Raw genomic sequence first — 23,057 nt, forward strand, 5'->3', positions numbered from 1 at the left:
GGTAATTTACATGAGAAAATATTACCCTCTCTCCACAGATGAGGAAACTGAGGCATGGGAGGGGAGGTTCCTTGTTTTCGGCACAGAGCTAGGAAGTAATAGATTTTCTCTCCCTCCTCCCCCCAAATGAAACATCAGCAATAGCACTCACTGTCAAAGGCCCATCTACTGAGCTGTTACCTCTCCCAAGCCCTAGGTGACAAGGGATGGGCATCTGAGCCAGGCCTTGATAGTAGACAAATGGGAAGGGCGTTCCAGACAGAAGGAACCATGTATGCAAAGGCCTGGAGGTAGGAGAGCATGTTAGACATCAGCTTCTGGGACGAGTGTGGAGTGAATGGGGGAAGGATAGTGGCGTGGTTGACATGGGCCCCTCTTAAGTGTTTTTTTAAATGATCAGCTTGGGAAACAGCTTCTTTCTTGAGGACACTAGAGAATCATGGCAGGGCTTCTACCAGAACAGGGTCATGGTTAGGTTTGTGCCTTAGGAAATCCCCCAGCTTTTCTGTGGATGTAGATGAGGGCGGGGGGGACAAAGGCTGGGTGCCCAGGGAAGGCTATGGCGGGAACAAAGCAGGAGATGATGGGGCTGGACAGGGCCAACAGGAAGGAGGTCCAGGTGGAGGGATGCTCAGAAGGCCAAGTGGACAGGCCATAGGCCTTATAGACTTGGGGTGGGGAACAAGGCCCTGGAAAGGCGCAAGGCACGGTCAGCTGCACTTGAGATGGGGGCCTTGGAGGGAAGACGCTGAGGCTAGTTGGGAACATGGTGAGCGTGAGGGGCTGAAGACACCCAGGGGAGGCCATCAGGAGGCCACAGAGCCCCCGGGGCTGGGGCTCAGCGTGGTTGAGGCTGGAGACAGATGCAGGAACCGAGGCCATGAGGTAGGAGTGAAGAGAAGACCGGCCTTGAGAGAGCAGCCTAAGGGTATTTGTATTTTGTATCAGCAAGGAAAGATTTGGGCAGCGGGGAACAAAACCCAGACTGGCAGGAGGCGAAGCCGTGAGCTGAGTGTATATTGCACATCACCAGCGTTGCGGGGAGCTTTAGGCATGGTGCAGCGGCAGCTCCAGGCGGGTCTTGGACCCCAGGCTCCCTCTCTGCTCTGCCACCCTCAGCCGAATGTTTGGCTCCCACATGGACTCCCCTCGTCGCCCCAAAGTGGCTGCTGCGGGTCCAGGCATCACAACCAGATGTGATCATTTTTAGTAGAGGAAGAGAGGGGCATCTTTTCCCAGGCCCTCTCTGGAAGCAAGAAAATCTTTTCCTGAAGCCTCCCGGCAGACTTCCTCTTCAATCTCATTGGCCAGAGTTGCCTCACATGCCCATCCTGAGCCAATCATTGGCCCGAGGAATTCAGGATTAGCTTAGATTCTTCAGGATTCCCCCTGCTCCCCAGAACTGAGGCTGTGGGTAAGGTTTCAGCTTGGAGGCTGGTGAATACTTGAATGATATTGGGCTTCTATTAGGAAGGCAGAAGAGTGGGAGGATGGATGGATATTGATGAACAAATCAGCCAAGGCCATCATGTACAATTATGCAGGTTGGGACCTACATAAGGGATGCCTGGCTGGCCGGGTGGACACAAATAGGGTCTGAAGGTCAAGGCTAAACATGCCAAAGGGAGGCTTCTTTTTCTAAGTAAAGGCCCCTTCAACCAATGTCCTCATACTAGAGAGAAGAGCTTACAAAGAAGACAGGAAAGGGGAGTTCCAGAGAGGAGTAGGAAAACCAGGAGGGTGGGGAGTATTGGAAAGAGAATGAGAGTATTTTGGGAAGGAAGAAGCCAACACTGTCAAATCATGCTAAAAAGGCACACAAGATTGTTTTAATAATAGTAATGGAAAACACAGAGAGGATTTACTATGAGGTAGGCACTGCTTCAAGCCCTTGATTTATTTCCTCCTATTTTTTTTTAAAAAAAATAATTTATTTACTCCTCTTATCAACTGTTAGGTACATTCTCACTACATTTTATAGTTGAGGAAAGGAGGCCCAGAGAGGTCAAATAATTTGTCCAAGGCCACCCAGGAAGTGCAAAATGGGTTTGAGCAAGGTTTTGATTGGTCACCTTGTCCCATGGGAGTTCAGAAACACCTGCTGTCCAGCTCTTTCTCAGCCTCCCAGTCTCCTGTCTCCTCACCGGGCTAAAGTCAGCGGCTGGCTGGGGAGGCAGTCGTTTCTCCCCTTCTTGAAAAAGAAACCAGACCCTGTTCAGTTGAAGACATTTAAAAAAAAACGGTGCATGCCGCCCTAGCTGGTTTGGCTCAGTGGGTAGAGCTTCGGCCTGCGACCTGAAGGGTCCTGTGTCTGAAGGGTCCTGGGTTGCACATGCCCAGGTTGCAGGCTCGACCCCCAGTAGGGGGCGTGCAGGAGGCAGCAGGTCAATGATTCTCATCATTGATATTTCTATCTCTATTCCCCCTCTCCCTTCCTCTCTGAAATCCATTAAAAAAATATTTTTTAAAAAGGTGCATGCTAAAAATTCAAAAGGTACAAAAGAGTGTACAGTGGAAAGTCAATCTTTCTCCAGCACTCCGGCTGTGTTGACTGATTTCTCGGACAAATACCAGCAATACGCACGTGTGTCAGTGTCTTTCACTCCACACACATGGTACCTAGTGTGGCGAGGTGGTTGGTTACCATTACAGATTCTGGAGGCAGAGTCCCTGGATAGAAATCAGAACCCTACCACTCCCAATCAGGGCAGGTGATTTCGCCTCCCTGTGCCTCAGTTTGCCAATCTGTAAAATGGGAGGATCATGGCACCTACCTCATGGGCTTGTTAGAGAATTAAGCAATTTAATATCTGTAAAACTCTTAGAACAGTGTCTGCTATTCATTAAAATGTTAGCTAAGCATCATGTCTGCACTTTGCTTTTTTATATGTTATGTATAATTTTATACACTTTTTCTAACATTCTCATTTCTGCACCTTGATATTTTTTTCTTTCACCAACCCAGTGTAGTTCATAGGTCATCCCAGAGACACCCAAGTAGGTCTTAAATCCTTTCTAATTTCTGCAGTGCCTCCTCTAGGACACACATCCCATAAATCATTCCAAGGTCTCCTTAATGGACATGTGGGTGGTTGGCAGTTTCTGGCATAAAGGGTGTTGCAGGGTGTACCTTTGTATCAAGGTCTAACAGAGGCACCCCCCAGGGGGCTGTATATCTGAGCTGGGGTACCAGGAGAAGACACCAGTCTCTCCGATTCTGCTCGGGAAGCTAGAAGGCCTCAGGTACACAGCTGCTGAGTTTCCTCTCTCCGGTGAAGTCATTCTTCCCTGGCCTGTGGGTGGGCTAGGGGCGGGAGCCTACGCATCCATCAACTGTTCATTTACATAGAACACCTATTCTGTGTTGGACAGAGTTGGGAACAACAGTGACAGAAAGCCCTAGGCCCGGACACCCTGAAGTCTGTGGTTTTGTGGGAAAGAAAGACCGATTCCCAGATGGTCATGTTCGGTGTGGTCAGGGGAGAGATAGGGACTCGCCATGTGTCACCAGACCCCAGGGAAGGAAAGTGTTCAGTCACCGACAAAGTGGAGAAAAGTGTTTCGGAAAGTGCTACAGCATGTGCAGTCCCGAGAAAGAGCATGCCTCACCCAGGAATTCAGGTTGCGCTGTGTAATGGGCTGTGGGCTACGTACACCCACAGGGAGAAGAGAGAAGCGCTGGACAGGAAGGCCAACAGGCAGGGTGCTGAAAACCAACTTTGGAGGTTTCCCCGAAGTCCCAGGGAGTCACGAAGGGTTTTAGAGCGCTGGTCTCCAAGGTGTGTGGTCCCCAACCGTCAGCATCAGCATCACCTGGGAGGGGGCCAACGTTTACTACTGAAAAACATGCCTTTGGAGATGCTGATTATTTTTTAAAAAAATATATTTTTTTTATTGATTTTTTACAGAGAGGAAGGGAGAGGGAGAGAGAGTCAGAAACACCAATGAGAGAGAAACATCGATCAGCCACCTCCTGCACGCCCCCTTCTGGGGATGTGCCCGCAACCAAGGCACATGCCCTTGACCAGAATCGAACCTGGGACCTTTCAGTCCGCAGGCCGGCGCTCTATCCACTGAGCCAAACAGGTCAGGGCGAGATGCTGATTATTTCAAGCTGGTTATTTTTAACAAGAGCTAGAGGACCTGCTCCTGACGGGAGCTATCGTCAGAGATAACTACAATTCAATAGGAACCAGGTGTGAGAGCAGGGGGCACCTGGAAAGGCTAAACTGACCAGAGTCCGGCCTGTGTCCCATTGTTAAACAAGGCTCAGCAAACATTTACTTACGGAACATCTGCTGTGCTATGTCCACGTGAATTGCCTTCCTGCCTTAGGAGTGGCAAACCACAACCTCCCCACCACCAATACCTCTCCTTAGCTCCAGAATGGCATATAAACTTCAACGGCCTCAAGCCTCTTTGGGTCTGCTGTTTTATGGCACCCCTGCATGTGCATCTGAAATAAATGTGTGATATTTTTTCCTAATAACCTGTCTCATATTAATCTAGTCGTAAGTCCAGCTAGAAGAGCTTAGAGAGGTGGGAGGAAATGGTATCTTCCTGCTCCCACACCTGGAAACGTGGTAGAAGTACACATTTTCAGACCCTACCTTGAAGCATAATAACCTCTATCTTATGTAATAACTGCTGTTTGAAATTTTAACCCTGCTATTTTGGCTTCTGTAAACGCTTGCTTGCTTAAATAATAAGGAAAATAAGACTACTCCCATTCCAGAGAGGCCATAAACTATGCCCCAGACAGAGTTGCCAGTGCTGGTGCCAGGCCAGGTGTTGAGATATGGTCTCATGGCCCCTTCCCGGCACACAGGACTTTTCTCAGAAGGTCCTGAAGTCTCATTCCAAATTTGGAAGATAAAGAGCTGAAAAAAGTACAAATAGGGAAAGTTCCCTCCATGTTGGGGGCTCAGAATTTGAAAGACACATTTTTCTGGGCCTGCGCAGAGGTAATATGCAAATTTACTGCTGCCCCCTCTGTGGTCACAAGATGGCCGCCACAAGATGGCTGGCAGGGGAGGGCAGTTAGGGGCAACCAGGTCGGCAGGGGAACAATTAGGCATTGATCAGGCTGGCAGGGGAGTGGTTAGGGAGTGATCAGGCTGGCCGGCAGGTGAGCGATTAGGAGCCAGCAGTCCCGGGTTATGAGAGGGGTCCCAGATTGGAGAGGTTGCAGGCTGGGCTGAGGGACCCTCCACACACACACTCACACAGTGCACCGGGCCTCTAGTAATTATAATAAAATGTAATTCCCCTTTCTCTAAGCATTGCTTGGTTTTTCTCCAGTCTTCTGTAACAACCTCAGACTTACTGAATCAAAAACTCAGGAGGTGGATCCCAACAACCTATTTGAACAAGTTCTTCCAGCAAGTCTAATACACGCTAAGTTGGAAAACTATTGGTTTAGAGTAAAGTCAGCTCTGCAGTTCATCAAGAAGTAATGGTCTGCCTAGTCTAGTGGCTCAGTTGGTTGGAGCGTCTTCCATACATCAAAAGGGTTGCAGGTTCAATTCCCAGTCAGGGCACATACCTAGGTTTCAGATTCTCTCCCAGTGAGATCCCCTAAGGGAGGCAACCAACCCATGGTTCTCTCTAATATGGATGTCTTCTCTCTCTCAAATCAATAATAATTTACATAAATATATATAAAAGCCAAGTGACTGGACAGCGGAACGACCAGAGTGACCAGTGGCTATGACACGAACTGCGGCCCAATGGGCCTATAGGGGGTGGCCTCTCCCCCCTGTACCCCCTCCCCGCCCCCATCAGTGGTTCTAAGTAAGTAAACGCTCTCCAGCCTTCATAGACCAGGAACCTGAGTGATGAGTGATCAGGAGGAAAACTGCTCATGGTCTGGACCATCAGTCAGGTGTCCAGGAGAGGTGCCCAGCACAACCACCATCTTCCCGCCCCCGACCACCTGCCACCCCAATTGGGGGTGGGTGGGTGGACCCCATGCATGGGGCCTCTAGTAATAATAATAATAATAATAATAATAATAATAAAACATCCTCAGGTGAGGATTAAAAAAAGTCATGGACTGAATCCTTGTTAGGCATCCGGATAAAAATGGAAATTGTCAACCTGAATATTTATTTACCTGTGCCAGGCACTCTTCACGTGTCGCCTTATTGACTTCCCACAACAACTCTACACGATGGCCGCCTTTGTTCTGTTTTGTTGGGGAGAGTGTTAAACTGCAGTCAGATTAATTCCCACAAGGAGGCCAAACTTTTTTTTTTAGGTGCAGCATTTTTAATACAAAAGCCTGATTGGGTGGAAGCACGCGCAGGTATCACAAACGTTGTCTCCAGCGCCCTCTGCCGGCCAGTCCCCGCGCGCCGCCCGCCGGTCAGAGGCGCGTTGCCGTGGAGACCGCCCCGCACGGGCCGCGGGAGGCGGAGGGCAGTTGAGGAAGTGCGGGCAGAAGCGAGCGGTCCCGGAGCGGCCAAGTGACGGTTGGCCGGTGTTACCGAAGTGACTGGTACTTCGGGGCGGGGAGAAGAGAGAGGTGCCGGGTGCCATCCTAGGGAGGGACGCGGGCGAACGGGGAGGAGTTGGGGGGAGAGGCAAGGAAAGGGAGGCGAGTGGAGGGACCGCGCGGAGGCGGGGAGATGCGGAGAAAGCGCGGGGCGAGGAGCGGCCGGGCGTGGAGCCCATTGTAGACCAGAGCGTGGAAAGGGGGGTGAGCAGAGCGGGTGAGACGGAAAGGTGTCGCGGTTCGGCGAGGTGAAGGTGGAGGAGACGGCCCCGCCATGGAATGAAGATCAGGTGCAGGGCCAGGAGAGCGCGAAAGGCGGTCTCTAAGAAGGGGCGGGGCCTATGGGTGAGGGGGCGGGGCCTATGGGTGAGGGGGCGGGGCCTATGGGTGAGGGGGCGGGGCCTATGGGTGAGGGGGCGGGGCCTATGGGGCGGGGGAAGAGCAGCTTGGCCAGGACCTGGGGAAAGAGAGCGTCGATAGGGGGCAGGTCGAGGAACAGGGAGCAAAAGCAAATCGGGAAGCAAGCTCTGGCTGAGAAACAGGGCAGGGGACAGGGAAAGGGGCGGGGCGGGGCGTGGAGAAGGTCCACGACCGGGAGAGGGGCGGGCTAGGGACCGGACCCCGCAAGCAGTCTAGATTCGAACCAGGAGAAAGGGGCGATACAAAAAGAAGTGGGCCTGAGGCGAGGTGCAGGTGCGAGATCGGGGGGAGTAGCCGGCCTGGGGAAAACAGGTGGGACGCAGCCCAAGTGAGAAACAAGAGACCGGGTGCAGGGCAAGTGCAGAGCAGAACACAAGGGTGGCGCACGGTTGCGGGGGGAGAGAGGAGGAGATGGAGCAAAACCAGGAGCCGGGGCGTGGCCAGGAGCGGCGATAAGGGCGGGACCCGGAGAAATAGCCGAGGTGGGATCTCGCTTCCCAGCAGGTGCAGGACCTGGGGCACCCGCGAGGTCTGAAGCAGAAGCGGAGCCCAGAGCAAGAGCAGCGTTGGGGCCAAAAGTCCTAGCAGAGGCGAGGCCTGGAGCAGGTGGGGGGGCGGGGGCGAAGCAAGGACAGAGGTGGGACCTCAGAAGGCGGCCCCGGGGCGCAGTCTTGCTAGCGGGTGTCGACCCCCGCATTCTCCAGGTTCCAGCCACGCTGCGCGCTGCCCCGCGATGAACCCTGCCGGCCCTTCGTGGCCGAGACTCCGAGTCCTGTGGGCGCTGTGGCCCCTGACGGCGGTGCTGTTGTCACCGCGGAGGCTGTGGGCTGTCGAGGATAACCAGGAGTGCACCTGGCAGGTTGTCCTGAACAAGTTCGAGACGGTAGGCAAGAACCACGGGAGTGACCGCTTCTTTGAGCAAGAGCCCCTGGACACAGTGGACAACCTGTTTGGCCTTCTGGTGGACGCGCCTATCGACCCGGATGAGGTGAGGGGGTTGGGGTCCGGTGAATGGGAGAGGTCCTGGAAGTGCATCCGATTGGGCTCTGGCCATTTGCCCAACCTCTCCTTGCAGAAATACCTGGGCTTCCCTTACTACCTGAAGATCGACTACTTCTGCAAAGGAGAGGTGAGTGTTTGCAGCTCGAGCAGGCTCATTCTGAGTGAACCTCAAGTTTCCCCTTTTCTTTTAAAATATATTTTATTGATTTTTACAGAGAGGAAGGGAGAGGGAGAGTTAGAAACATCGATGAGAGAGAAACATCGATCAGCTGCCTCCTGCACACCCCCTACTGGGGATGTGCCCCGCAACTAAGGTACATGCCCTTGACCGGAATCGAACCTGGGACCTTTCAGCCCGCAGGCTGACGCTCTAGCCACTGAGCCAAACCGGTTTCGGCAGTTTCCCCTTTTCTAACTTTATCATGGTAGTGGCACCACCAAACCCTGGGAGCCCTTAAGGAGTCACAACGATTGCCAGTGCCCCACCTGGCACATAGTAAGTTCTCAAGTAAGCATGTTTGTGTTGTGTTTTTTTTTTTTTTCATTAAAAAATTAAGATATAATTCACCTGCCATAAAATTCATCATTTAAAATGTAAAAGCCGCCCTGACTGGTTTGGCTCAGTGGATGGAGTGTCGGCCTGCGGACTGAAAGGTCCCAGGTTCGATTCCGGTCAAGGGCATGTACCTTGGTTTGCGGGCACATTCCCGGTGGGGGGTGTGCGGGAGGCAGCTGATGGATGTCTCTCTCTCTTATAGATGTTTCCAACTCTCTATCCCTCTCCCTTCCTCTCTGTGAAAAATCAATAAAATATACTTTTAAAAAATGTACAAGCCAATAATTTTAGTGTATTCACAAACTGGTGCAACCATCACCACTAATTCTAGAACATTTTCATCACCTCAAAAAGATACCCTGTACGCCCACCCCTCCAGACTCTGGAGACCACTAATCTACATTCTGTCCCTATGACTTTGATCATTTCAGGCAGTATAATATGTAGCCTTTTATGTCTGGCTTATTTCACTTAGCATGTTTGTTTGTTTTTGTTAATTCTCACTCCAGAATATTTTTTTCTCCCATTGATTTTTAGAGAGAGTGGAAGGAAGAAAGGGAAGAGGGGGAGAGAGAGAGAGGAATAGAGAGGGAACATCCATGTGAAAAAAACGACATCCGCCGAAACCGGTTTGGCTCAGTGGGTAGAGCGTCGGCCTGCGGACTGAAAGGCCCCAGGTTCGATTCCGGTCAAGGGGCATGTACATTGGTTGCGGGCAAATCCCCGGTGGGGGTTGTGCAGGAGGCAGCTGGTCGATGTTTCTCTCTCATCGATGTTTCTAGCTCTCTATCCCTCTCCCTTCCTCTCTGTAAAAAATCAATAAAATATATTTAAAAAAAAAAAAAAAGAAAAGAAAAAGAAAAAAACGACATCCATTAGTTGACACCTACATATGCCTTGGACCAACCTGTAACCCAGGTACATGAACCTTGACAGAGAATCGAAACCTTGACTGGGAATCGAACCCACGGCCCTTTAGTCCTAGGGCTGAAGCTCTAACCACTAAGCATACATTTTCAAGGCTCATCCATGTTATAGCATCTATCAGTATTTCCTTTTTATGGCTGAATAATATTCAACTGTATAGATGTTACATTTTTTTAATCCATTAATTTATAAACATTTGGGCTATTTCCACTTTTTTGGCTGTTCTGAATAAATGCTGCTATGAACATTTGTATATAGATTTTTGTGTAAACATGTTTTTAAAAAATATTTTTTTTTATTGATCTCAGAGAGGAAGGGAGAGGGAGATAGAAGCATCAATGATGAGAGAATCATTGATGGGCTGTCTCCTGAATGCCCCCGACTGGGGATCAAGCCCACAACCCCAGCATGTGCCCTTGACCGGAATCAAACCCAGGACCCTTCAGTCCACAGGCTGACGCTCTATCCACTGAGCCACACCGGCTTATAAACATTTGGGTTATTTTCACTTTTTTTGGCTGTTCTGAATAATGCTGCTATGAACATTTGTGTGCAGATTTTTGTGTAAACATGTAAACAGGTTTTCAATTATTTCGTATATGCTTAGGAATGGAATTGCTCTGTTATATGTTAACTCCCTTTCACTTCTGAGGAACTGCCAGATTATTTTCCAAAGCAGCTGTACTACTTTACATTCCAATCTATGAGGGTTTTAGTTTCTCTTCATCCTCAATTGTCTTTGTCCATCTTTTTTATTATAGCCATCCTCGTGCGTGTGAAATGGTATCTCATTGTGGTTTTGATTTGCATTTCCCTCATAACTAATGATTTTGAGCATCTTTTCGTGTACTCATTGGCCATTTATCTACCTTCGGAGAAATGTCCATTCGGATCTTTTGCTCATTTAAAAATTGGATTGTCTTTTTATTGTTGTGTCGTATAATTTCTTAATATATTCTGATACTAGTTCCTTGTCAGATGTGTGATTTGCAAATATTTTGTCACAGTCCATTGGTGGTTTTTTCACTTTCTTTTTTATTAATTTAATTTATTGGGGTGACATTGGTTAATAAAACTATATAGATTTTAGGCGTACAATTCTATAATACATCAGCTATATTGTATTGTGTGTTCACCACCCCAAGTCAAGTCTCCTTCCGTCACCATGTATCCCCCTTAGACTCTCTTCCACCGCCCCATCTTTCCTTCTTGATAATCACCATGCTGTTGTCTGTGTCTATGAGGTTTGCTGTTATTGTTGCTTGATCCTTCCACCGTTTTCACCCAATCCCCTGTCCTCTGACAGCTGTCAGTCTGTTCTCTATTTATGAGTCTTTCCTTTCACTTTTTTGATGGTGTCCTTTGAAGCACAAAAGCTTTATGTTTATTGAGATATAATTCACATACCATAAAATAGCACAAAGTTTTAAATTTCAATGAAGCCCAATTTATCTTTTTTGTTATTGTTGCTTGTGCTTTTGGTGTTGTCTAAGACGGCTTTGCCTAACCAAAGGTCGTGAAGATATACTCTTGTGTTTTTTTACTAAGAGTTTTTAAGTTTTAACTCTTACATTTAGGTCTTCAAAACATTTGGAATTAATTTCTGTATGTAGTGTGTGGGTAAGAATCCAACTTTGGCCCTAGTTGGTTTGGCTTTGCGGATAGAGCGTCGGCCTGTGGACTGAAGGGTCCTGGGTTCAATTCCAGCCAAGGGCACGTGCCTGGGTTGCGGGCTCGATCCCCAGTAGGTGGTGTGCAGAAGGCAGCCCATCAATGATTCTCTCATCATTGATGTTTCAATCTCTCTCTCCTTCTCCCTTCCTCTCTGAAATCAATGAAAATCTATTTTAAAAATAAAATAAAATAAAATAATAAAAAAAGAATCCAACTTTGATATGTAAATACCCAATTATCCCAGTACCATTTGTTGAAAATATCATTCCTTACCCCAGTGAAATGTCTTGGCACCCTTGTCAAAAATCAATTGACGATAAATGTAAGGGTTTGTTTTTGGGTATACATAATTCTATTCCATTGTTCTATATGTCTATCCATATGCTGGTATCACATGGTCTTGATTACTATAGCTTTGTAGTAAGTTTTCAAATTGGGAAGTTTGAGTCTTCAAACTTTGTTCTTTTTCAAGATTGTTTTGGCTCAAGTAAGCTTTTTGAAGACAATGGGATGTTGTGGTCTAGCAGCGAAGTTCTGGAGGCTGTAGACTTGGGTTTGAATCTGCCACTGATTAACATTTACTTGGAGGAAGAATAGCATGATTGTTAACACTTGGAGCCAGGCTGCCTGGGTTCAGATCCTATACCGTAATAGCTGTGATCTCAGGCAAGTTACTTAACTTCTCTGTACCAAAGCTTCCTCATCCTTATCAAGGGTAAGGCAGTGATCATGCCAGCTTCATCAAATGGTTAACTGTGTGTGAAGCTCTCGGCACAGTGTCTGGTTCACAGAAGGGGCGCGGTGAATGCTAGCAACAAGCTTCTAGAGCATGACCCTGGGCATAGAGTTTTACTCCGTGAACCATCTCTCCTTACCTGTAAAAGTATGGTAATAATACCTTTATTCGTTCATGCAACACTTACTATGGGTCAGATTCTCTTTTACAATGGAGCGGGGGTACAGCGATAAACAACACAGACAGGTTTTTCTTATGGATTTAGCCCATCAGGAGAGCGATCAGTAAGTACATACATACAATATTTATGAAGGGTAGTCCATGCAGAGAGGAAAGCCTGTGCAAAGGGGATTAGGCGGTTAAGTGTCTCACCCTGGACTTGAAGCCCACTCTGGCCTGAGTGCAGCCTTCTCCTGAGGATCCACCCAACCTTTTGCATATGCTTGTTCCATACATTTGGCGTACCCTTCGTTCCTCCTTCCATCTGCACCCTAAGCCCTGCCTGCCCCTCTCAGCCCAGCCAGGATTCTGGCATCTCTGAGAAGTTGTCTCTGGCTGCCCCCTCACCCTCTTCCCCAGTCTTTTCTGTCCCCTGTCCCATCCCACCTTTACCCCAGGTCCCAGCCCCCACCCCTGGCTATCTTTGGACTATTGAGGGTGGCAGAGAGTCTCATTTCTGGAGGGAAAGTGGAAACCTCAAGAGTGGGCCTGGGAATCCCTAAGTGAGGGAGAAGCGATTAATAGTTCTGGGTGCCAGGTTCATTCCGGCCATCACGATTTTGCTTATCCCATGCTGCCCTTCTCTATGTATTCCTTACATTCAAATTCTATCTGAAGACCGTGGCCCTGGACTCACCTCCTACAGGAAGACCTCCTGACTGCCTCTACAGTTCCTAGCCCCTCTCCCCCTCTCCTAGCCTGGTCTGTCCTCCATCCCAGCTCCAAACCTAGACCTTCCCCTGGTGGAGATTCTGTTCTCCCTACCCAGCCCAGGAAAACAGGCTACTAATGGTGGGGTCAAACCTGGGGGCCCAGAGGTTATCTTAAAGACACACCTGTGGGGCCATCTCGCCCTCAGTCCTCCGAGGCTCTGGTCCGCAAGGGCCACCTGACGGGGCTGAAGCCCGTGGTGCTGGTCATCTTCCAGTCCCCAGTTAACTTCAACCGCTGGAAGCTAGAACAGCTGCAGATCCAGATGGAGGCAGCCCCCTTCCGCAGCAAAGGTGGGCCTGCGGGGTGCTTGGAGGGGTGGGGGACTTCTGGGGGCCTTGGAGGGGGTCATGACTTGGAGGGGGAGGCTGGGGTCATCAGAGGAGTCCATGACCTGGTGGAAATGCGGGGTTTGTTGGGGATCCTCAGTGAGGTCTGTGACCTGGAGGAGGGTATGGGGAGGAGGCTTCAGCAGGTTTCATGGCCTAGATGGGGCTACACAGAGGCCCCAGTGGGGTTCAAGGTGTAGAGCAGGACATGGGAAGTTGCAGGGAGAGCCCAGTCGCCTCAGTGCCCCCTGCTTACCAGCAGAGCAGTGCAGTGCAGAGGAGGTGTGTGTCATGAGCTGGTACACACCCATGCCCGTCAAGAATGGCAGTGTGGTCATGCGTGTGGACGTCAGCAGCAATGGCCTCGGGCCCTTCATCCCCAATAAAAGGTGCCCTTCCCCACACCCGGGTTAGGGGGTGGATTCTGGGAGGGACTTCCTTATCTCCAGATTCCCAAAGAAACCAGGAGGAGACCAATGGGAGGGAGTAGGGTGGGGGGGGGTTGGCTATGAGCTGTGGCAGGAGTCCCTGAACCCAAACCCTCGCCTGTGCCCGCCTCACACCGCTGCCAGGTTCCAGGTGAACATCAATGGCTTCCTGAAGAGACAGCAAGACGACAGACTCCAGTTCACTGTGGGAAATGAGGTACGGGGGCCTGGACGGCGGCACAGCAGAAGGCGTGGGTTAGACCGTGGGCCGGGGCTCTGATTACTCCCCACACAAGTGGCACGCTCCACTGAGAGCAGCGGCCGCCAATCTTTGGGACCTCGCGGACCACCGGGGGTCCGCAGACCACCCTGGTGACTGCTGCTCCGAAGGTTTCCTTCAACCAGCGGTCGCCAACCTCTCGGACCACCAGTGGCCCACGGTCCACCAGTTGGCGACCGCTGACTTAGAGCACTGACTTGGTGCCAGGCCCGGGTGAAGTGTCCTACTGACTGCACAGTCACATGACGTCTTCCACACTGACCCTGTGTGGGAAGGCACTCTTACCCATTTTAGAGAGAATAAAACTGAGGCTTGAAAGGGATGGGACCATTTGCGCAGACTCTCAGCATGTGCATATGGAACAAGCTATGTCTGCCTGACTCCTGCACCCATATTCTTTTTTTTTTTTTAATTTTTTATTGATTTTTCACAGAGAGGAAGGGAGAGGGATAGAGAGCTAGAAACATCGATGAGAGAGAAACATCGACCAGCTGCCTCCTGCACACCCCCTACTGGGGATGTGCCCACAACCAAGGTACATGCCCTTGACCGGAATCGAACCTGGGACCTTTGAGTCCGCAGGCCGACGCTCTATCCACTGAGCCAAACCGGTTTCGGCTGCACCCATATTCTTAATCAGAGTGCATTCATTCAGTCACTCAGCAGGCACTTACTGAGCACAAGGGCGTCCCCATGCGAACAAAACAGTGGACACACCGACCCAAGTCTCTGACCTCTCAGAGCTGACATTCTCGTGGGAGAGACATACAGCAAACCAGTAAACACGAAATCAAGTAAATGCTGTGGTCGGTGCAGAGGTGGAAAGGGGTCTGGGTAGAAGTCAGACAGAGGGCAGTGGGTAGGGGCTGTGCAGGAGGGGATTGCAGTGTTTGATGGGATAGTCAGGAAAGGCAGAATTGAGCCCTGACCAGTGTGGCTCGGTGGTAGAGTGTCAGCCTGTGCACCAAAGGGTCTCAGGTTTGATTTCCGGTCGAGGGCACATACCTGGGTTGCAGGTTCTATTCCTGCCCTGGTCAGGGCATGTGCGGGAGGCAACCAATTGATGTCTCTCCCACACATTGATATTTCTCTCTCTCTCTCTCTCTCTCTCTCTCTCTCTCTCTCTCTCTCTCTCTCCCCCTTCCTCCCTCCCTCCTTCCCTCCCTCTTCCCTTCCACTCTCTCTAAAAATCAATGGAAAAAATATCCTCTGGTGAAGATTAATGAAAAAGAAAGAAAGGCAGAATTGAGAAGGTTGACATTTGAGCAAAGCCTTGAAGGAGAAGGGGAAGGAATCATGTGGATCCTAGGGGAAGAGCACTGTATACAGAGGGAACAGCCAGTGCAAAGGCTCTGAGGTGGGAATGTTCTGGGCAGACTGAGAAGCAGGAGGCCCATGTATCTGGGAAAGAGTGAGCAAGGGGGAGAGTAAGGGGGATGAGGTCAGAGAGGTGTGTGGCGGGGCAAATTGTGTGGGGCCTCCGGTCAGGGAGAAGACTTTGGCATTTGCCCTAAATGGGATGGAGCCATAGGAGGGTGGGGGGTGTTGAGCAGTCCTCCTGCCCCTTCCCCTGGCAGCTCTTCAATCTGATACCCCGGTACTTTGTGAATGTCCCATCGAGGCCCCTGTGGTACACTGTGGACCAGACACCGGTGCTCATCCTGGGTGGAATTCCGGAGGAGAAGTCAGTGCTGCTGACTGACACCAGCTTTACGGACTTTTTTCTTGTGGAGGTGAGAGGTGCGAGGCAGGCAGTGGGCTGGGGCCTCTGGAAGGGTGCTGGCCCTCAGCCCCTCAAGTGGGTTGCAGCCTTGGGCTTTGGAGGGGGGTCCCCAAAGACATTACCATCCCCATTAGAGGCAGATAGCGTGAAGGAAGGACATAGGACTCTGCAGCCAGACAACCTGGGTTCAAATCCCGGTTCTGCTACCTCCTAGCCGTGTGACCTTGGGCAAGTCACCTCACCCACCCCGGCCTCAGAGTTCCCTTCTGTAAAATGGGAATTCTACTTATCTTATAGAATCAGTGTGAGGATGGCATCAGTTAACATTAGCTGGACACCAGTGAGCACTATGTAAGTGAAAGCTATTATTATTTGTAGGTCCATCATTTGTAATTCTGAAATACAAAAAGCTTTGAAAATGGCATTTTCACAAATTTAGGGCTCAAATTCATTTGTCAAGAAACTCTGACCTGAGCTAACAAACGCTACTTAGTCTTTTTGCATCCCACGTAGTCTTAACCCTTTGCACTCACTTGCTTTTTTCTCGATTCCTTTATTCTAATGCTAACGGTGTCGAGTCACACTCGACATCCGAGTGCAAAAGGTTAATATTCAGATTCTGCCCTGCAGAAATCTTAAGGTGTGTGCTTATGGGGTGCTGCCCCAGACCCTACTGGTTTACATATGAATGCTATTTATGTGCCATACTACCTTCTAAACACTGAGAATTCTGAACTGCCATATACATCTGACCCCCAGGGTTTTTAATTCAGCTTTGTGTGCCTATGATGTTCCCAGAATGGGGAAGCAGTGCTGAAGCAAGGTCCTTTTGGTGTGAGTGAGAAACACACTGGAGTTGGTACAGCTGCAGGCAGAGTTCCAACCCAGTTTGGTTTAAGCAGAGGAATGGATTTAGTAGGTGCACCTAACTGCAAAGCCCACACAGAGGAGGCTTCGGGCCTGGCTTGACCCGGGACATCAGATGAGGACTCCTGCTCCATTTCTTCTGGATTAGCTCTGTCCTCAAAGTGGCTCAGATTCCAACGCCCCGGGTGGAGAACAGGAGCATCGCTTTCCTAAATAGCCTTTCGAAAATCCCGAAATGTATCTCCTTGGTCCTGATTGGTCCAATTTGGGTCATGTGTCCCAAAATAATGGAATATGCCATCTTTATGAGGAGAGCAGCTGAGACAAGAGGCAGAGAAAGAATGGCTCCCCAGAGTGAAATCAGGGTAGCTTTACCACAAGTTGAGGGGAGAAGATGCTGGTTGTTAATGGTGGCCAAGATAACAACTGTGCTCCATAGCAACCCCGAAAGGTTGCCTCAATCTCTTTCCATCAAGTTGAAAGCCTCACCCTTGCTGTCTGAGAAGCCCATATAGATCAACATTCTAGTTCCCTCTGGCACTAAATTCCTGCTTTACTGAATTTGTTCAATTTATAGACCATCTCCCTGTCCTGTGTCAGCTTTCTCCCATCTGGGCCAAGTCTTTCCAGACATTGCTATTTTCTCACTCCTGCTCCAAAGACACCCACAGGGGATATTATAGTTGATAGGGATTCTGCTGAAGAGATTTGGAGGGCAAAGAAGGAGGTTTACGTCACAGGAATGAAGAATTCAATTTTAACTCCAGACATCCTTATAATTGTACTAGAGCCCCGGTGCATGAAATTTGTGCACTGGGGGGGGTGTGTGTCCCTCAGCCCAGTCTGTGCCCTCTCACAGTCTGGAACCCTTCAGGGTTGTCCAACTGCTGGCTTAGGCCCGCTCCCCAGGACCCCTCACTCATTACTGCCTGCTTGCTGCTCCTTAGCGCTGCCGCCAGCAGAGCTTCCCCTGTAGGAGCACACTGACCACCAGGGGGCTTGAACATATAAACTGGGGAGGGGAACACAATTAGTCGATAGCACAACATATTGCCAATCTAAAAGCTTGATTAAATTTAGATTCAATCTTAGAGGCGAGAACCCTGCATTGCTGGAGCTTTCCCACTGTTGGTGATATTGCCAGTGTTAGTGATCAGTCAGTAAGTTCAGGAAGTGTCAGCCTGACAGTCAATTGTGTTCAAGTTAGAACAGGATTATTAAGTATGTGCCTTGGGCCAAGCATCGGATCTTTTGGGTCTACATGGGTACAACACTCAGGGGCCATTGGACACTCTGTACACTGTTTACATTTAGGGAACACACACAGCTCCAGGCACCTGCCTGGTCACCTCCTTCCCTTGTCCATGTTGAAGAAGTTTGGCCACTGAGGTGCTGCTGCAGAATGAGCAGGCAGCTGCATGTGTTCATCTGGAGCAGTTGTCAGAGCAGGACCCCCCCTCCCCCCGCAAGGCAGGACCCCCCCCCCCCCCCCGAGGCAAAGGCCACCTGCTCACCACTGGCTGTACTCCTCTGCAGTTGAGCATTGACAGCTGCTGGGTAGGCTCCTTCTACTGCCCCCAGGGTAACTTCACCGCCACCATCTACGATGCCATCGCCACAGAGAGCACCCTCTTCATTCGGCAGAACCAGCTCGTCTACTATTTTACAGGCAGCTATACCATACTCCACGAGAGCAACCGTGGCAGCGGTGAGAGGGCTGGGACCGGGCCATGTGCCTAGGGGTCTGTGGCATCTTGGAGAAGGGAACTGCCAGTTGGAGCCCCAGGGGCCGCCTTAATGAACCCATCCACTGTGGCACGGTCGGGGGTGGGGGTGGGGGGGTGTCCGGGGGAGGAGGGAGTGTTGGAGGGACTCTCCAAGGTCCTGAATCACCCTGCCCATCCTGGAGGGCATTTTCCCACTCTCTCTATGCTGGGGTGGGGCCTTCATCCAGACCTTCCCGGGAAGTGTGAGTCAGCTAGGGGAGGTTGAGAGGGAAGGAAGAGAGGAGAGAGAGAGAGAGAGAGAGAGAGAGAGAGAGAGAGAGAGAGAGAGAGAGAGAGACTCTCTCACAGTGTCAGAAAGACAGGGAAAGACATACTGAGAAAGGCATACTAAGAGAGGAATTGGGTGTGGAGATGGGAGAGGCATAAGGGTCAGAGAGAAAAACAGAGAGAGAAACAGAGACGGGCAGAGTCATGAAGGAGACTGATCAGAGAGAAAAAGGAAAGACTTTGACTCAGCCACATCCTTTAAATGGGAGGCGGGGGGGACTTTTTCTGTCAAGGGCCATTTGGATATTTATAACATCAATATTTATGCCATACAAAATTATCAACTTCAAAATTAGCCTGCTGCCCTAGCTGGTTTGGCTCAGTGGATAGAGCATCAGCCTGCAGACTGAAGGGTTGCGGGTTCATTTCCAGTCAAGGGCACATGTGTGGGTTGCAGGCTCCATCTCCAGTAGGAGGCATGCAGGAGGCAGCTAATTGATGATTCTCTATCATTATTGATGTCTCTCTCTCTCCCCCTTCTCTCTGAAATCAACAAAAATATATTTTAAAACATTTTTTTTTAAATTAGCCTGCTATATTTGGTCAAACATTCAATTAGCTCACCCCTAATACTGTAGCAGGGCCAGACCGAATGATTTCAGAGGCCCGAGGGCCGGACATTGCCCACCCGGTTTTAGATGGGAGCTCTCTTAGTTCTGCTAGGTTTCCCCCCAATTCAAATGAAAGATGTCATTTAGACTTCGGGTCACTTGGACTTACAGGGTCACAGGAACTTGGTGTCGCCTATATTTCATTAGTTAATGCATGTTCTCAACAGCTCATTTTTCTTCCTTTCTTACTTAGGACACTTGGCCAGTGGGAAGAACCAAATTAAAATGGGCTCAAGCCAAAAAAAAAAAAGGGGGGGGGGTGTTTTCTCAGCTTAGATAGCTAAGATACAAAACAAACCAGGAACATGTTGGTTTCAGGTATAGTTGGATCTAGGGACTCACTGTTAGCTGTTAGACAGGCCCCTCTTGTGATGGCCATGGTGACTCCCAGCAACTGCAGACTTTTATACCCCCAGGGGCCCGGGAAAGAGCATCTCTTTGTTAGTGGTTGCAAACTCAGACTGTCTCTGATTTGCCCCGCTTGGTCACAGCCCAGCTCAGAACCAAGGGCTCTGGCCAGGGGAATGCAAGGGTGGGGTCAAGCCCAACTGGAACCTCAGGGACAGAATGTGAGTCAGGAGGAGTTTCTCCAAGGCAGCTGGAACCCTATGCTAAAACGTCCCTCAGTCACCACACTGAGCAGCTGCTCCAGGGGGAGAGGATGATGACAGGTTCATTAAGGCCAGGGAAATGTGGATGCAGGGCCCAGGGCCCAACGCCTGGGCCTGAGGCCCCATGCTGGCCACTGCAGAGAGCTGGGTTCGTGTACTGCCCAACGAGTGCATCAAGAAGCTGTGCCCCGTGCATTTTCATGGAAATGGCTCCGAGTACATCATGGCCCTCACCATTGGGAAGCACGAAGGTTATGTCCACTTTGGGACTATTACAGGTAAGGGCGGGGGCCTCTGGCAGCCAAGAGACGCCTCCATTCCCTCTCACCTCCAAGAAGTCTGACCTTGGGCTCTAACCCCTCACTATGTATCTTCGGAAGGAGTCCAATGGCCTAGCCAGTTTGGCTCAGTGGATAGAGTGTCAGCCCGAGGACTGAGGGGTCTCTGGTTTGATTCCTGGTCAAGGGCATGCACCTCGGTTTCAGGCTCGATCCCTGGCCCTGGTATGGGCGTGTGTGGGAGTCTCTCTCATCGATGTTTCTCTCTTTGTCTCTCTTCCCCTCGCTTCCACTCTCTCTAAAAATCAATGGGAAAATATCCTCTGGTGAGAATAAACAAAAACAAACAAACAAACAAACAAAGGAGTCCCAGGCTGGAGGTTGGCCCTAGGACTTAGGCATTTGTAGGGATAGTGCCTGGGTTATATTATGTATCTTGTATTGTTTGGTTTCAAAGGGCATAAGTTCAATTCAAAAATCATTTAGGCATAAAGAATTTGTGGACTTATAAGTGAAAAGACAAAGTGCCAACTTCAGGCATGGCTGGATCCAGGGGCTCACAGGGTATATTGTCAAGACTCTGTCTCTTGGCAAGATAGTATAGCACAGTGATTATGGCACAGGTCTAGAGAGAAACTGCTCCGACACTGCCAACCCAAGTCACCTGTGGTGTGGACAGGTGACTTACCCTCTCTTTTTGGCCTCATTTAATCAGAAAAATTGGGCCAATAATACTACTAGTACTTGCTTCACTGTGTTGATATAAAGATTAAATATGTTGGCATCCATAAAGGTCTTAGAATTGTGCTAGGGACATGGTGAGTGCTGGGAAAGGGTTTCCTATTATGAGCCCTGTAATTTAGCTTCATCTTCAGGTGGATGACCCTCTTGTGGGGGTTAAGGAGGACTCCCAGGAGCTTGAGGATCTTCTCCCACCGGCTTGAGTCACCCAGGAGAATGAGAGCAGCCTCTTCCTCATTAGCCCTAAGGGTGCACTCTGATTGGCCGGTTCTTAGTCACCTGCCTGGACCTGAACCAATTACTGTGACCAGAGACAGACATACTGATAGGCCAGGTGTGAGTGACTGAAAGGTCAGGGCGTGAGACCTGTCCCCTGAAATCCCTAGACTGGAGCAAGTGGGTGGGGCACCGGCATTCTACTGTGGTGGGATGCCTGTTGGGCTGAGAATGGGAAGGGCCTGAACGTGGAACTGCCCTGCTCCGCAGATGGCGTTGTTTCCTTCCAGAGGCTGCCCAGGCAGCAGTCGGTGTGCGAAAGTATACAAGGTACCCCTGTCCCAAATGGGTCTGCAGTGGGTGGGGGTGGGGATCTAGGGTATGGGAGCCCAGGGAAGGGTGGGAGAGGTCCCGAGGAAGGAAAAGGATGGGCAGTGGGCAGTGTCGTGGGAAGAGGTGGAGAGTGACAGGGGTGAGATGGGGTGGCAGTCTCAGAGAGGGAGGAGGTGATGGAGAGGGGTGGGATCGGGCTGCTCTGGACCTCCCCTTCCCTGCCAGTTGCCAACTGCTCCATAACCTGGGCTGTGTACACTGAGGGGAACTACAATCTGCTGCTGCTGGTGGAGATTGAAGTCACTGCTGCCAGGAAGTATTTCCAGTTGGTCCGCTACGACCTGGGTAATTGGTGGGGGGCTTGGGTGCACAGCAGACCATGGGGGGGGGGGGATGTTGCTCGTGTCCCTCCCAGGTAAGGGGTGGTGGTGGCGGTCAGGCTTGGTGGGGTGGAGGAACGGAGAGGAAGCCAGTGTGACTGGAACAGAGCAGGTAAGGGAAAGGAGGGAGATGAAGACATGAGCAGAAGCCAGATAGGGAAGGGCCTGTGGCTCACAGTGAGGAGGTTTGGTTGTATTTCACCTGAACTGAGAATAGGCTGTGCGCTGCACTCCCCTGTCAAGGAGCTACAGGAGACACGTCCTGTGCCCTGGCTGGATGTGTCTTCTCAGAATTCACGTGAAGAAACAGTAAGGGCCGAGAGGCCCGGAGGGGAAGCCATGGCAGGGTTTGGGGGAGGAACTGGGAAGCTGGTGACTTGCCTAGTTTCAGGTTTTTGAAAGCTCAAGGCCTCAGGAGATTTTGCCGTGTTCTCTTCACCTGTAGTCAGTGATCGCCTGTCCATTCTCTACACCATCCCGGAATTCATTCCTGAGGGTAGGAGGGGAAGGTGGAGGGGGCCTCAGAGGTGGGTGGGAGCCAGGAGGGATCCCGCCTCACCGCTGTGTCCACTCTGCCTCTGCCCCGGCCAGCTCGAGGCCTGGAGTTCCTGATGATCCTCGGGACGGAGACTTACACCAGCTTCCCGATGGTGCCCAAGGGCATGTCCTACAACTCATTTAACAACATGCTATTCATCTGGGGCAACTTCCTCCTGCAGAGGTAGGGGCATAGTCTGCTTCCCCAGCCCCACGAGGGTGGGGTCCTTTCCAAAGTCACCACGTTTTCCGTTTGCCCAAGTCCCGCTGTTATGAGGACTGTAATGGGGAAAACATAGGCTGGGGTGGCGAGGGCTAGAATGGGGGGAACTAGGGGAGCCCTCATGTGAGGTCCCAACCTATGTGAGCAATAGAAAGCATTGTCTGGGGAAGGTTAGGGCACTTTTCGCCCCTCAGGAACCTAGGAGCCCCTGAGTCAACTCCATGGGCAGTTGGCAACATGTCAGGTTGACAGAATCCTCCTGTTTACAGACGGACAGGTCCCCCAGAGGGTTTGGAATCAGGGGCAGAAGCTGAAGTCCCAGGTTTCCTTTTCATGTTCTCTCAAAACCAGTGGAGAAGTGAGAAAACAGCTCTTGTGTTATGTTTAGCTTGGACTGGGGAAAACATATCTTCCAGGGGCCTTGCCTCAGTGCTCCCAGCTTCCATCTCTACCCCTGCAGCTATGACAGTGAAAACTTCATCTACCTGGCGGACTTCCCCAAGGAGCTGTCCATCAAGTACATGGTCAACTCATACCATGGAGAAATAGCTATTGTCACAGAGACCGAGGAGGTGGGCTGCCTGCTCCTCTCCCCACTTCCGCTCTGCCCACCCCAAAGCCCAGAGGTCTCCCTTCTCCCCCTGCCAGCGTAAAGGGGCCAAGGGGAAGGAACGCCCTCAGGGCGGTGGGGGAAGGGCAGCAGAA

At 50.6% G+C, this 23,057-nt stretch overlaps 1 protein-coding gene across 1 annotated transcript in view; it reads left to right on the forward strand.

The window, feature by feature from the left end:
- The first annotated feature begins 880 nt into the window (after window positions 1-880).
- CATSPERG (cation channel sperm associated auxiliary subunit gamma) overlaps window positions 881-23,057 on the forward strand; it is a 37,196-nt gene continuing 15,019 nt past the window's right edge. Inside the window, exons 1-15 of the mRNA XM_008140044.3 lie at window positions 881-885; window positions 7,361-7,398; window positions 7,621-7,904; window positions 7,992-8,045; window positions 12,890-13,034; window positions 13,333-13,459; window positions 13,643-13,715; window positions 15,356-15,511; window positions 17,905-18,076; window positions 19,785-19,922; window positions 21,150-21,209; window positions 21,438-21,557; window positions 22,038-22,088; window positions 22,184-22,313; window positions 22,813-22,924. Of these exons, the coding sequence (XP_008138266.2) occupies window positions 881-885; window positions 7,361-7,398; window positions 7,621-7,904; window positions 7,992-8,045; window positions 12,890-13,034; window positions 13,333-13,459; window positions 13,643-13,715; window positions 15,356-15,511; window positions 17,905-18,076; window positions 19,785-19,922; window positions 21,150-21,209; window positions 21,438-21,557; window positions 22,038-22,088; window positions 22,184-22,313; window positions 22,813-22,924 (1,665 nt within the window). The remainder of the gene's footprint in view (window positions 886-7,360; window positions 7,399-7,620; window positions 7,905-7,991; window positions 8,046-12,889; window positions 13,035-13,332; window positions 13,460-13,642; window positions 13,716-15,355; window positions 15,512-17,904; window positions 18,077-19,784; window positions 19,923-21,149; window positions 21,210-21,437; window positions 21,558-22,037; window positions 22,089-22,183; window positions 22,314-22,812; window positions 22,925-23,057) is intronic.

Source organism: Eptesicus fuscus, chromosome 21 (genome assembly GCF_027574615.1).
Source record: "Eptesicus fuscus isolate TK198812 chromosome 21, DD_ASM_mEF_20220401, whole genome shotgun sequence".
NCBI classification, from domain to species: domain Eukaryota; kingdom Metazoa; phylum Chordata; class Mammalia; order Chiroptera; family Vespertilionidae; genus Eptesicus; species Eptesicus fuscus.